General features: G+C 40.1%; 1 protein-coding gene across 5 annotated transcripts in view; it reads right to left on the minus strand.

Annotated features, from left to right (window-relative positions):
* Positions 1–15,196, minus strand: part of LOC6052953 (ubiquitin-conjugating enzyme E2-17 kDa) — a 35,799-nt gene that overhangs the window by 6,293 nt on the left and 14,310 nt on the right. For all 5 annotated transcript variants that reach the window (XM_038257420.1, XM_038257428.1, XM_038257447.1 and 2 more), the window contains exons 3-4: positions 10,186–10,249; positions 6,771–6,802 (exon numbers count right to left, since the gene is read on the minus strand). In XM_038257420.1, the coding sequence (XP_038113348.1) occupies positions 6,771–6,802; positions 10,186–10,249 (96 nt within the window). The remainder of the gene's footprint in view (positions 1–6,770; positions 6,803–10,185; positions 10,250–15,196) is intronic.

The raw sequence follows: 15,196 nt of genomic DNA on the forward strand, positions 1-15,196 counted from the left end.
AGAGTCAGGGTGACCACTCAAATCCCATTTTCAAATTCCCGACTTTCCCAGAAACTCAATGAATTGCCATTTCTTATCTGACTCTTTATATAAAAGTAAATATCAATGATTTATAAAAAAAATCAAGCTATTGACCATTTTTGTAAATGAAGAAACAACAAATTAAAAAAAAGAAAGCACACACAGCCTATGAAAAAAAAAGGATGCTTAACAATACTATTGTTTAATAAAAAAAATGCTTGAAGAGACTAATTCTTTAAACACATTTGCAGTTGACTTCAATAAACATCCAAAACTAACAACGATTAGATTTTATTCAATATTTAAGTTTTCCGATAACTGAAAATCATACTCACAAAAATGTTCAGGGCATATCTTTAAAATGATTAAATGAATGTAGTTAACAAATAAACATATATTTTTTTTTTTTTTTTTTTTACGGAGCAAGGTGGGGGACGCGGCCTCAAGTCAGTCCAAGTCCGGTTTCTTGTGGAAAAAAGGGTAGTGGCCGAACTAGTATTGCATACCAAATGAACACCACCGGAAGATATAGGGGATCGGGAGGGGGAAGGTGAAAGAAAATTAGTGTTGATGTGAGTAGTAAGAACTTGGATGATTTGAGCAGTTACGGTAATCTAAGTTTAACACTGAATAAAGAAAATCTGAAATTGTGATTCAAAGTAAGAAGGCCCGGCATAAATTAAATTATTAGTTAATTAAATAAGAAAATGTAACTAATCGGAGATCTATACAAAAGAAACCTATGATGTATTCCAAATTTAAAGGAAATAAAAAATACTAGAGAAAAAAAGATGAAAACTAACTGCCGACCTGTCACGTCCGTCAATAGTCTTGTCGTACATTACAACTAGAAACAGATCTGCCAATGAAATGTTACACTTCGTTCAAATCAACTAATCATTTAAGTCCAATTATTCATCTACGGAAAACTATCTAACTTTAATCAACAACCTAAACTAAACTGTCTGAAAGTAAATTTAATCTCAAACCCCCGAATGTTTTATTATAACGCCAAATAAGGTAAAGGATCTTGTTTTTAAACCAGTCTTGCCGCTTCCAAAAACCAATAAACATAAATGAACAGTTCATAAGTTGAACACTAGTAATTAAGACGACTATTTCATGCCATTCATTTCATTACACAGCTAAAAATGTAGTAATCCAGCTGCGTGTAAAAGGCCTGGGTGTAAAATAAAAATTGCATTATTTTATGCAATTTTATTTGATTTTACACCCTGAAAAATGTAGTCCATCAGTATGGGAAACCTACTTGACCGAAATGTCAAGCTCATGTATGCGTTTATCCAAACAGCTTTTCATCAGTCTGATGGCCGAGTGGGCTAAGGTGCCAGTCCTTACTATTGGTGCTGGGTTTGAATCCCGTCGGTTGCAACTTTTTTTTTGTGTTTGCAAAAAATGTACATGCAGTGTGTAATATCAAGTGTTTATTTTGACGAAGGTGATGTGCATGCTTTTGCATGCGATTTTACCATCGGATTTTTTGCTGTGTAGGGCATAGAGCTTTGCAAACAAGAGTGCATCTCTATTATACCTTATGTAAACTGTCATTTGAGTGAAGGAGACACACTCCTGTTCACAAAACCCATGCGCCCTTTTGAAATGTTAGGCTCCATTTGATCGTCAAGGCTCCAGTAGACCCTCGATTCGCAACAATGGTCGATACAACCATAATCCGAAAACCGTTAGTTCAACAGATTAACGAATTTTGTCCGATATCATCGCACTATTGATTGACCGAGACTCTATGGAAATTTTGACATATCAAAATGCTACGTAATAATATTTTTTCAAAAATAAATTTCAAAATCTATTCTATCCTACAATGCCTAGAAGAGGCCTCTGTTTCTGTTGTGAGTAAGCGCTGGTTTCAGAGTTCATTTTTCAATTTAAAAGGGATGGGAGACGACTAATTTGCTTCATGAACTCCTACTCGGCCTTGGGACCACCTCTTAAGACACTGATGGCTCCTAGCTAGGAATTAAACCTAGACACAGCGTCGAGGCCCGCTTCGCATGGCAAAAATGTTGGCTGGGGGGAAGTGATATTATCACGAAATTTTATTTTAAAGCCAACATTGCTAACGGCGTCGAGGTCCTTACTCATGCCCAAGGAGTTAACAAATAAACATATTTGCCACAAAAAAGTTTTATTTCCAAACCCAAATTGGAATCTTTTCCCTACTACCTAATCAAAAACACAGTGAAAATGAAAAAGAATCATAACTTTACGCCTGCCGCAAATTTTTAAATCATACTCTACTTTTGTATTTGTTTTTTTTTTTTTTGTTTTATGTTAAATATTACCTCTTATTTAATAAACTAAAATTAATAAAAATCTTTTGATTCATAGAAAAAATATCAAGAAAGTTTGTGTCAAATGCATCCAATATTTAGGGTATTTGTCCCTATTTTGGGCCTAGTACCTATTTTGGGTCTACCAAACTTAATTCAACGAAATTGAGCATTTCACTAAATCTGGCAGGAATGTGCCACTTGATAATGATACGTGCAGTCATTATCTTCATTTTGGTGGGCAAGAATAATTTACTTTTTCCTTCTAAATTAGAAATAAAGCATTCTTCACTTTTTTTTCTGGGCAAATCGCTAATTGCCCATTAGGGCGAAAATTTTCACCACTTTTGCTTACCGCTTGTTGACACTTAGCGCCCGGCTTTCATCGCTCAGCACACGAATGAGAGCCGTCACCCGAATCTCCAACCACCAGCAATATGTTTTTTTTTGTGGGTTGCACAATCCCGTCGAAAAAAACACTCACCAAACTGCCACCAAATCAATAAAATAACTGATTAATAACTTCGTCCATTTCGGAGAGAATGGCTCTATATTCAGTCCATTAGACACTTCTACAAATTGTGACAGTGTTTTATTATTTTAAAAACTCGTAAAGAACGATATAAATCATGTCCAAGCTAATTATGCACGTAATGCAAGTGAAATCAATCGTTCTAATGTTGATTTGTGGCTTAAAACATCACAATGATTGAGCATGTTTGTCGACCGAATTGGTGCGGCTGTACTGTACGAGCTGGGGCTGAACCGTACGTCAAAAAAGTTCGCCACGTGCTTCGAGATTTCAACCAATCAGAAGGTAGGCCGAAAACATGTACAAAGAAGGTCGTATGCTAGAAGCAATATCCCCAAAATAGGGACAAACAATGTTTCAGTTTCTCGAGCTTATACAGAAATATGAAGTATTTTCGTCAAAAATGTGATTTAGTAAGAGCAAAAATTAAAAAAAAATCATTCGCTCTGCAGCATTGCCTTGGCGTTCTCGATTGCGAGATTCCTACTCGAAACTAGGTGTCCGAAGGCTTGATTGTTGAGGCAATTGCAAACCTCTTTTTACACCTAAGCTTCCATCCACCTCGGAATTCGAACTGATGACCTTTGGATTGTTAGTCCAACTGCCTACCAGCGACTCCACCGAGGCAGGACCCAGGGAGACGACACCTACACCTGACCTGGACTGAGCTAACGACCTAACCTCTAGGTTAGACCGGGACCAACATTTACTTCCCTGTCCGACGGAAGGCGTGATCAGACAAATCTCGTCTCAAAATTTGCCACCGGGACCTTTTGGGATCGAACCCAGGCCGACTGGATGAGAAGCAACCACGCTTGCCCCTACATCACGGTCCCGCATTAGAGCATTAGCATTAAAAAACCAACTTATTCATGTAATAAAAGCAAGGCTGCCTATAGCAGCCTTTGAGAATACATCAAATAAAAAGTGCGCTCGTCTTAGTAGGCCCAAAATAGGGACAAATACCCTATTAGGATTTTTAATGTCTTAAATAACCCTTTCGTTTTCAAATAAATTGACATATCGAAAATAATCTTAAATCTTAAATTCAATTTATAAACTTTTTTTATGGTATTGTTGTGTTAAACAAAGAAAAAAACACGCAAACAAACAAACTTTTTGACTGGTTGTCTGCTTTGTTTGTTTGTCTGCATTTGTTTGCAGAAACGTCAGCCTGCAAACATTTGGCTTTGCAAGTTGGCCGCAACCAAGTTTGTGAGTTTGGAAAACTGTCAAACACAAAAAAAGTGCGAGTTTGTTTGTTTGTCATAGTCTGATACCTCCTTCAGTAAGATTTTTGTGAATTTCAGTTTCAAGTTGGAAAAATTGCTTTTGAAAGATCACGTCGAGTGTCTCATTGTTACCTCATATTTTGGTCAATGTGACAAGACTTTAATTATACTTCTTAACAGATTGAAATCTGAACTAGAAACGCCATTTTTTGTGGTGCTGTAAATTAGCAATTATTCTCTCCAAGAGTTCTTTCAAACATTTTTGCAGTGTTTCAATGTCAAATCTGATAGTAAGAATTAGTATAGAAGGACATTGTTACCTAGAGAAATTACAACGTCAAAGCATAAAAATTCAACAATTACGGGACACTCTGTCGATTACAGCACTGCCGTTACCTTACATAGCGTGAAATCTCTGTTGATCAACTGATAACAAAAATGTATTCAACTATGTCGATAACAAATTCCGCAGCATGTCCTCTTCCCATTATCCCTCAACCGGCAAGGACAATCAGTCCCATATATCTTGCCTTAGCACACGCCAACGTCGCTAAACCATCATCGTAGCAAGATTTAAAATAGCGCCGTCGAGGAGAGGAGAGTACAAGAAAAAAAAAACCCACCGAAATAGTAACGTAAACCAAACCAACCTTCATCTTAACACATCTCGCGCGTTCACCACCACCATTTTAATTGTTATCACCGGCGGCGTGGCCGTCGTCGCTGCGCGCTGCTTTCTCGCGTGCGCTCACACTGACCTTGGCTCGTTCATGCTGACGACTGCGACCCATCCAATGCAGGTCGACCGACGCAGGCTTAGTTCAGTCGGGGGCGAAAGTGACAAAATCAATACTTTCTTCTACTCTATTGCGTCGACATGTCGACGCAACCACAACAACAAAAGAGTCCGGGGGTTGGCCAAGACCACCATCGATAAGTCGCTTCACGTACTTGAACCAACCAGTACCAGTAGGCAAGTGGCTGTGGGTACACTACTATGTGTGTACGACTACATAAACGGCGTGCACTTAATTATTCACGTTTTACTGTTGTTTGCTCGCTGATGATGGTGGTTTGTGAATGGGAATGAAATGTAACGCGATTGCAGGATAGTGTGATTTCATGGATGAAGTTATCTTTAGACAATCGTTACGAACAATGGTTCGACAGCTGAGGCTATACTTAGCTGTGGTGTAGAAAGTTGATAAGCTTCGCTGGAAAACAGATTGCAAGTCTCTCAACTCTTATACTAGTGACCTTATCAATGTTTTAGTGTGCGCTATAAGTCACTGACGCTAGAATTCTCAACCAACATGTGACATTAATCATCAACAAGCGATTGAATGCAGCCACAAACCGGCTTGAGACAATGACCGCGCGCCGCAAAAAGACGACTTCAGTTTGATCTAAGAAGGGCCGATGGCCCTATTTTGGTCCTGCTTTGTAAACTGCTTCTTTCAGCTTGCCAGATGGGAATGTTTACACATCAGATTGAAATGTTGACAAACTTTAAAATAACACTCACTATCTTTATTTTGGGTGTATTTTGGACCGAATGCAACCTAAGTCAAAATAATAAGCCTAGGTCCAATTTAGGCACACTCGTCCTACACCACACACTTAAGCCAGTGCAATTTTTGTAGGTCGTTGCCACGTTCAGCCTCAGCATCTCGCGTCGCGTGCATTTGGCCGCTGACCAAATCGGAAATCGAATTTAACCGATGTGGTGCAGCGGAAATTTACATCCTGAGAGGGTGAGGATGTAGATTCGTCCGCCAAGTTCCGGCTACAAATTTGAGCGCGATCTTCGCGAGGCGAGACCGTGCCTTCAAGTTCGCTAGGTGTTTCGTCATTGTATGCTAAATTTATACCTCCGAATTGATTGAAGGAAGCAATTCGATTGACTTGATGGTTTTGTACTTGCTGGCGATTCTTGAAAACGTATTCTCAACTGGCATTATTTAAACATTGAGTTATCGTTCTTGGAACTCCACGTCACTTCCGATGCGGTCACGGTTCCCAAACACCGACGTACGAAGTTAGATCTTGACTTAATTTTTCTGGTGTGGGAAAGCGAACTAGAATCAATGCTAGAAGCTTCACTCTTCCAACCATGTCACTTTGTTTTCTAAGAATTGAGTCAAGGCTTTGTGATGTTTCCCAATCACAGACGTGCGATCTGAATACCTGGCAATGACTTTTCCTAGCAGCAAATTTGTTTTGAAGCCAATGAAGTTGACTGTTATGATGAAAGAAAACTAGTTTCTGATCGTTCCATTGTCCAACGTTTTCATGACAGTTGATTTTCCGAAATCAATAATTTTTCAAAGAAATCATTTTGAACTCGTAGAATGATGGCACACCCTTATCACTTCAGCGGCAACAATTCTGTCTGTTCAGCTTGGTGACTCCAATCCGGTCTTGTGTCCTGGTGGTCTCACAATATTCTTCGTGAAAAACTCCTTCATTTGTTTCCGTCGCTTGGTGACAGGTGCAAAGTAATCAGACGACTGATTCGGCTTTGGGTTTGAAGTCGACCACGATAACGCTCCAAAACTCACAGCTTGCTTTAACTCCATAAACTCTGACGATTAGACGAAACAGTTGTTGGCCAAGATCGCGTCCCTTTTTTTCGTTCGCTCCAACCCAAAACCCCCCACAATGTCAACTTACCGGTCCCATAATTGTTGCCTGCCAGTGAAAGACTGTAAATAGAGAGACGCAAGAAAAAAGAGGAAGAAATTAATGACTGTTGACACTATTTTTTTACGGATTTTTTTTATATCGTTCCTCTCCAAGGTGTGTGTGAGTGAGTTTGCGTGCGCCAATTTGGCCCGTCTACGGAGAAAGTGAAAGATGCAAATTAGCAGTGCGCGACGGCGGCGGCGGCAGCAGTGACGACGACGACTTTCGACGAGTCATGTGACGGGATGGAAGCACACGCGCAAAATAGGTCAGCTTGACGCAACACGCAGAAAAGGTGAGCGCGGCACATTTCGGGACAATTTATACATTTTAAACTGGTGAATCTCATAACTTTCAAGAGGGTACGATTAACGTCACACTGTTTGATCGCAGCTCTAAAACGCGATTCGAGATAAGCTCCATTTTCAGCACATAACGCGTCGTGTAGCCTTAAAATCAATAATACATTAGACGGTGACGACGAGAACCACCACAATGTGTAGAGTTGAGTGGGGTACGTCGTAACGTGCCACTATAAAGGGTTGGCGGTGGTTGTCGCGTTGCACGGATTACACTTGCCTCACTCCACATCACCAAAGAAAGCACGTAGACGGGCAGAAATCGCGCGTGGCAGCGATTCAAACAACTGATAATGATTGGTGGGATTTCGCTACTTCCCGGTACGGTTCTTCTTACATGCGAGCAAATAGATTGAAAGTTATGAACTTTGGAGTGACTTGCTGAAATGTAAAACTCACAACTTTGAAGGCCACTCGTAATCTCCAACCCAAAAAATAACCAAATAATTAGTAACTGACCGGTGCTAATTTCATCTATCCGATGTCGTTCTAATTAACAAGGTAAGGACGCACATATCGCAGGCTCAAACTAATATTAAGCAGCGACATCCAGTGGAATCCGACGTCACGACCACCAAAAAAGAGGCAAGGTTGCACCACACAAAGAGGGCGCCGCTGCGGTGAACTGCATTGGAAAAGCGCAAATCGCTGAACAGATGGTGCTGCCTCCGTTGGTTTGTCCGTCTTTTTTTATTATTTTCGAGTCTTTCTCTCAACGTAGAGCGAGAGAGAGTTCGATGCTGCTGCTGTGTCTGGACGATGACTCATGGTGTAGTAGTGCGGTAAAATGAAATTAATATGCAATCGCAATGGGAGTCCGGCGGCGATGAATCTTGCTGGAGTCGGCGTTATTGGAGATATTTCGAGGAAGCTTATTGCTTTGTGTGTGTCAGCAGGATGCCGGCCGATAAGGACGCGCTGCTTATCGCGGCTTATCTATGTGCTGAAGCTATTGTATGTATTTTTGCTAGCTGCTATCTTACATAAGGCCTACATTTGGCAAGACTAAAGTAATCGTTTAGTAATCAAGTTCTGGGAAAGTCGGATTAATGTGTTTCCAGTGAACACATAAGACTTTAAATCTTTTTTTTACTTCTAAACTAGAAGTTTTATTGAATCCTACAGCCGTTGGTCCGTTGAAAAAGAAACTGATTTTAAGCAGGAAGGTGCTGTGTCCTTTCCCTCGCCTAGACCAGACCAAAATCCATGATACCAAATCTGCCAGACCAAGACTGTCAGACCAAAGAGCAAAAAATAAACAATCTTGGTCTTCGACGTAGGTGCACACAAATCAAGAAAAGAAAATTTGAAAAAGAATTTTATTTTTTCAATTCAATGACTGGTTTTGGACTGCAAATTGAATGTACGTCAGAATATAATTAAACATCGCGGCGGCCTTTACACTGACAATTAAATAAGCAGATAAAAGCCTTATTCTGCCACTTTAATTTTTGATCGCGTTTTCGGTTTACACCTGAACAATCTTGAAATTATTTATATGGATTTGTGATTCGCCTCTTTCCATCATTCCCTTGATTTTAAGTAGCCTCAATGCAAAATACAAGGTAGGGAACATTCTCGTATGTTTGGCAGGTTAAACACTCGCTCCTAACTTCATCCAATTTGCTTAAATAACATATTTTATAAAACTAGTGATAAAAACTTGCTTGCTCACTTCACATTGAGCTATTCATCACTTTATTTCAGTTGAAAACGTTATATATGAGCTGTAATTGAATGTCTAAGTGCTGATATGACAACATAAGAGACACGATGAAGTTAGATGCTGTTTTTCTACTTCACTCGACATCAAACAGCTTTATCTTTTTTCTTTGATAAACAAGAAACTCTAGATCAACAGTACAATCAACTATCATATTTTTACTTTAATTCCTAAGTTTGCTCCCTTATCAATTTAACTTCCCTATCACAGACGTAAGATTTAAATACATTCCCAGGTTCTGGATGTCCTCAGCAAACGGATTTTTATCATTGACTAACCAGGCTTCTGAGTCGTAACAAAACTTTTTTAATCCTCATCGTCTAATATAGAGTCCATGCAACTTCTAACAACACATTGGTTCATATTGTTACTGAAAATCCTAAGTATGCTACATCAGCAATTCAACTTCCCTAACACAGACGTAAGATTTAAATATATTTCTAGGTTCTGGATGCACTTCACGAACAGTTTATATCATTCGCCAACCAGGTGTGGGAAGTAACTCCAGTTTCTGGGTCGTAACAGATCTCTCGGACCCCGCTCGAAAGGGATTTGATCAGAAACTCGAACTGGTTCGAACACGGCTAGGTTGTTCCAGTTGCTGCTGGCATGATTTCAGATTACCGTTACCACGTTTCTAGAAGACGCCAATTGTTTTAGTAGCATTTCCTGGGTTTCCATGATCTTGAGGAGGAGCGTTTCAAACTCCGGAGACATTCTTGTGTAGATTTTTCAAACTTTATAGCCGTCCTAGTTTATTGTTGGTAATGGGTTGGTTTACCATACTCCAACAACTGCTTAGCATTACCGGAAGTCATTGTATAATTCAGCACTTATCGATCATCTTGCAGCACATTTTTGTAAGCATTTCTCTAACACAGCCTAATTTTTAATAATTGCTCTCAAATCCGTGTCTCGTGGCGCAGGGGTAGCGGCTTCGGCTGCCGATCCCGATGATGCTATGAGACGCGGGTTCGATTCCCGCCTTATCCACTGAGCTTCTATCGGATGGTGAAGTAAAACGTCGGTCCCGGTTTCTCCCGTCTCGTCAGAGGCGCTGGAGCAGAAATCCCACGTTAGAGGAAGGCCATGCCCCGGGGGGCGTAGTGCCAATAGTTTCGTTTTCTCAAATCCGATGTTTTTACTTATTGGTCGTCTTGCAGCACACTTTTGATCAAGGTCGGATGGCAGTCTGGAGTCATCGTGCCTTTAGGTTCTGGGCTACGCTCTGGACCAGGTGTCACTCTCCGCAAACTCGACGACAACGCAAACTCACAACACTTGAGGAAAGTAACTTTCACTACTAAAGTTCAACACTTACGGTCATCTCCAACTGGGCCGGCACTGCACTGTGCGGGTGGATCTCTCCCCAGGTCTTGTAGTTCCTAGAAGGAAGAAGCAGAGAAAAACGAAACACATTAGCACATTTGCATCGGTAGGGTATCAAGCGCTATAAACTATCCAACAATTCCCGTTACGTGATTACGTTCGCTCCCAAGAAAGTAACAACAATCATAAAATACACGCACACACACACTTTTGCTGAGCAAATCGAGAGAGGAGTAAATCTCCCACGGCCGCTTTTTCGATGGATTCCGTACAACGACAGTGAAAATGAGAAGGTGCGTAAGGAAGATTTCAAGCGAGTTGCGATCGCAAAAAAAAAGCGGAAACTCGCTAAAAATAATTTCGTTTCTAATCCACTGGTGACCAAACCAAAGTTCCGTGTCGTTATGATGAACTGGGCGTTTTTTTTTTTCTAAACAAAAAGAAAAGAAGTAAATCAACCCTTACCAGCAATCATACCCAGTTAATGGACGAGGAGGAAACCCTACCAAGTGTACTGTTGTTATTGTTGTTGGAGGATTTTCCGGCGGCTGGTTGCAATTTCTCCGTGACGACGACGAAGTCTCATCGCGACCTCGGTCACATACACCACCAGCCAGCAGTCAGTTGTTTTTGTTGCCGTATACGGAGAGAACGTGGTGGTGTGAGAGAGTGTTGGTTGGTTGGATGGTTTGTGGAGTCATCGCACCGCACAACTCTCTTGTACGGACACGGTGGTTTTGCTGCGGCATGTTTGTGTGTGTGCGTGAGTGTAGAAGTAGTGAGAGTGAACGGTTCGCAACAACATATAACTTAGTGCTGGCTGGTTGGATGGCTGGCAGCAGCAACCTTCCCGATAAAAGGTTAAGATTGCTGGATTATTGATCAATTTAACTACTTTGAGGGAAATAATTACTGTACTAGTTATGTGATTACAGAACGCTTCGAGTGCTGAAACTGTAAAATATTTAATAATCAAGCCGGTATCATGGTGAAAATTTTCGAGATTATGTTATGACTGACTGTTGTTTTGATTAGAATCTGTCAGTATGCTCACCATAGGGCTTTTGTTAATTTGATTTGGTTAACCGCGGTGGATTTTCTTGAAATAATTCGAACTGTCCTCATACCTTCGAAAGCTACGCGAAATAACAATTAACCCTCTCATGAAAGCACTCTGTTTGTATATGGTATTTATTATTACCATAGAATTTTAATTAGAATACTAAAATTAGCAGTTATTTGACTATGCAGACTAGTGAATAATGATGGCGATTGTCCACGACCCATACAAAAATTTTTTTTTGTATGAACAATTGTCTTGGGGGGGAGGAGGAGTAACAGATTCTAAAAAAAGTGTCCACGTGGTTTATGGATGGTCCCTTTAAAGAAAATGATCCCAAAATGCTTATTATGACATACTAAACCAGAATATTGTCAAGATTGCAAACATTTTATTGATAAGCCATTTCTTAACGTTTGGCTTGAGGTTACGAAAGGCCGCTATCTTAAACCAACGGATCCACAAAATAAACGGGTACGCTCTGCTGTGTTTGTTTGGGAGCTGCAATATTTATCTTACGCTAGGGCTGTTTCATCTGATCATAACATTTGAAAAGGACGCACAAGCTTTTTAAAAGCTAGAAATATTTTGCGAAATCTGAGATTACAGGTCAGTAGCGTGCCTAGCTTCTCGAGGAAGGTGGAGCAATTATATGGACAATTTAAAAATTACGTCGTTTATGGACGCCCCCTGACCAAATTTTGAACAAAGGAGAATGGGCAAATTTGGTCCAAGGATGTACACGAACGGGACCAACTTTTTTCGAAAGATCTCGCCGAGACATGAAAAAAAGTCTTCTGGACCAACTCTCTAAACCCCGGGGTTCAAAAGTTACAAGTTGTTGAAGTTTGAGCATTTTGGGTTAAAATGTACAAAAAATCGTATTTTTGCTATTTCTAAAATCATTCATAAAATCTCTGTTTCATTATGGATTTCGATTTTCTTGACTTCATTCGACGCGTATCAGCAAAACTATGAGTTCTGATATGTCTTAGCATGATTGAAACATGATTTATCTTGTTTTTATCTGTTTGAACCGTTTGTGCAAGAGGCATCCCATAGAAACAAGTCGAAACTTCAAGGTTTTGAAACGGATCCGACCCAGACTGCTTCAGTGAGTATGGAAGGCTTCAGTGCAATGTTGTAACAACTTATTGGGATGGTCTGAGTCATCCGAGAACTCCTTGGAGTTAAGACCGGTGAGTCTACCGCCGTAACAAGCAAGATGTCTGCGGTTTTTGACCACGGATCATACCCGCATGGCTTCAGTGAGTATGGTAGACTACTATGCTGATGTGTTGGAGTGTCCTGGGTTCTCCTAGGACTCCCTGGAGTTAAGATCTGTGGGTCTACTTCGTAACAAGCAAAATGTCGACCGGTTTTGACAACGGAACATACCCGCATAGCTTCAGTGAGTGTGGTGGACTGCTTTCCTAATGTGTTAGGATGTCCTGGGTCATCCAAGGACTCCTGGAGTTATGATCTGTAGGTCTATGGCTGTTAAAAGGACTCCGCGGAATGGTCCAGAACATCGCAACATAACAGCAATACAGTCTGCCATACTCACTGAATCTTTGCGGTTATGATGCGCGGTTAAAAATCATCGACCTTTTTCATGTTACTACCTTATAATGTGGCCCTCTTGAACCTTGCGGTTTCGTCAACGGATCCACAGGCGTGTATCGTTCTTTTTGCGACAAGACTCCGCCTCCCGGGTCTCCTAAGTGTGAAGGTATGGCACGGGGAGAGGGCACCGAAAACCTATATTTACACTTAGAATTTTTTGCGTCCGCCTCGGGATTCGAACCGGCGACCTCTGGATTGTGAGTCCAGTGCGCGGTCCGATTGATCCACACAGTCTTGTTACAGTGACCCAAATATCTAAACTCCAGGGAGCCCAAGGATGACCTAAGACATCCCAACACATTAACAAAGCAGTCTACCATACTGTCTGAAGCTATGCGTGTATGTTCCGGGGTCAAAAATCGTCGACCCCTTGCTTGTTACGGCTGTAGCTCCACAGATCATAACTCCACCACACTCACTGAAGCTATGCGGGTATGTTCCGTTGTCAAAACCGGTCGACATTTTGCTTGTTACGGAAGTAGACCCACAGATCTTAACTCCAGGGAGTCCTAGGAGAACCCAGGACACTCCAACACATCAGCATAGTAGTCTACCATACTCACTGAAGCCATGCGGGTATGATCCGTGGTCAAAAACCGCAGACATCTTGCTTGTTACGGCGGTAGACTCACCGGTCTTAACTCCAAGGAGTTCTCGGATGACTCAGACCATCCCAATAAGTTGTTACAACATTGCACTGAAGCTTTCCATACTCACTGAAGCAGTCTGGGTCGGATCCGGTTTCAAAACCTTGAAGTTTCGACTTGTTTCTATGGGATGCCTCTTGCACAAACGGTTCAAACAGATAAAAACAAGATAAATCATGTTTCAATCATGCTAAGACATATCAGAACTCATAGTTTTTGCTGATACGCGTTGAATGAAGTCAAGAAAATCGAAATCCATAATGAAACAGAGATTTTATGAATGATTTTAGAAATAGCAAAATTTTTTGTACATTTTAACCCAAAATGCTCAAACTTCAACAACTTGTAACTTTTGAACCCCGGGGTTTAGAGAGTTGGTCCAGAAGACTTTTTTTCATGTCTCGGCGAGATCTTTCGAAAAAAGTTGGTCCCGTTCGTGTACATCCTTGGACCAGCTCCCAAACAAATTTGCCCATTCTCCTTTCTGAGGATGGTTGGGCAGTTGCCCCACCCTGTGCACGCTAGTGCTACAGGTACTAGGAGGCCAGCTAGATGTTGTTCAATGGTTTTGATCCCCGTTCTAATTGTCTTGACCATCAGACCTACATCGACCCTACATTTATCGCAGAGTTGTGATAGGCACTTACAACAAGTATAAATCCAGAGTTTTTTTTTAAAAGGTCCTATAAGCTATTGTCTTTCATATGTTTATAGGACCTATTAAAAAAAATTCTAGAAATGCAACATAGAATCGTCAGGTTAACTCCCCCCCCCCCCTCCTCGTAACAAATCGTAACAGATGAGTGATCCCCCTACCGCCCTGTAACGCGTAACGCAAGGCCTTTTTGCATTTTTTTTTAAATTCATATATGAAATGTTGCGTTACGTAACAGAATTTTTCAGCACTCCCCCTCCCCACTCCCTCAATTTTCGTAAAATTTCGTAACAGGCACCGACACCCACCTTTTGTGTTTGACAGTTCGCAGGGCGACCACCCAAATCTCATTTTCTAGTTCCTAAGTGCATCTCCAGCGCTGGGTGCAAACATCGAAGCAAAGCTAATTTGCACCCTACGTCAACCCCATCGCGGTAGCTGTCGCGGTAGCAAATTTGCTCTCAGTTCTTCGGGATTTCACTTTGCTACCCGGTATTCAGTCTGTTTGCTACCGCTTCAAATGGAATTATGCACGGAAAAATCAAATCAAGCACGGAAAAAAATTATAAAATCTAAAAAATTTAAAAAAATTATTTTTTTTAATTTAAAAAATTTAAAAAATTTCAAACCTTTCAAAAATTTCAAAAGTTTCAAAAATTTCAAAAATTTAAAAAATATCAAAAATTTCAAAGATTTCAAAAATTTCAAAAATTTCAAAAATTTCAAAAATTTCAAAAATTTCAAAAATTTCAAAAATTTCAAAAATTTCAAAAATTTCAAAAATTTTAAAAATTTCAAAAATTTCAAAATTTTAAAAATTTCAAAAATTTCAAAATTTCAAAATTTTCAAAATTTCAAAATTTCAAAATTTTAAAATTTCAAAATTTCAAAATTTTAAAAATTTCAAAATTTCAAACATTTAAAATTTTTAAAATTTCAAAATTTCAAAATTTCAAAACTTCAAAATTTCAAAATTTCATAAATTTCAAAAATTTCAAAATTTTAAAGATTTCAA

The sequence above is a fragment of the Culex quinquefasciatus genome, chromosome 1 (assembly GCF_015732765.1).
Source record: "Culex quinquefasciatus strain JHB chromosome 1, VPISU_Cqui_1.0_pri_paternal, whole genome shotgun sequence".
NCBI lineage: Eukaryota > Metazoa > Arthropoda > Insecta > Diptera > Culicidae > Culex > Culex quinquefasciatus.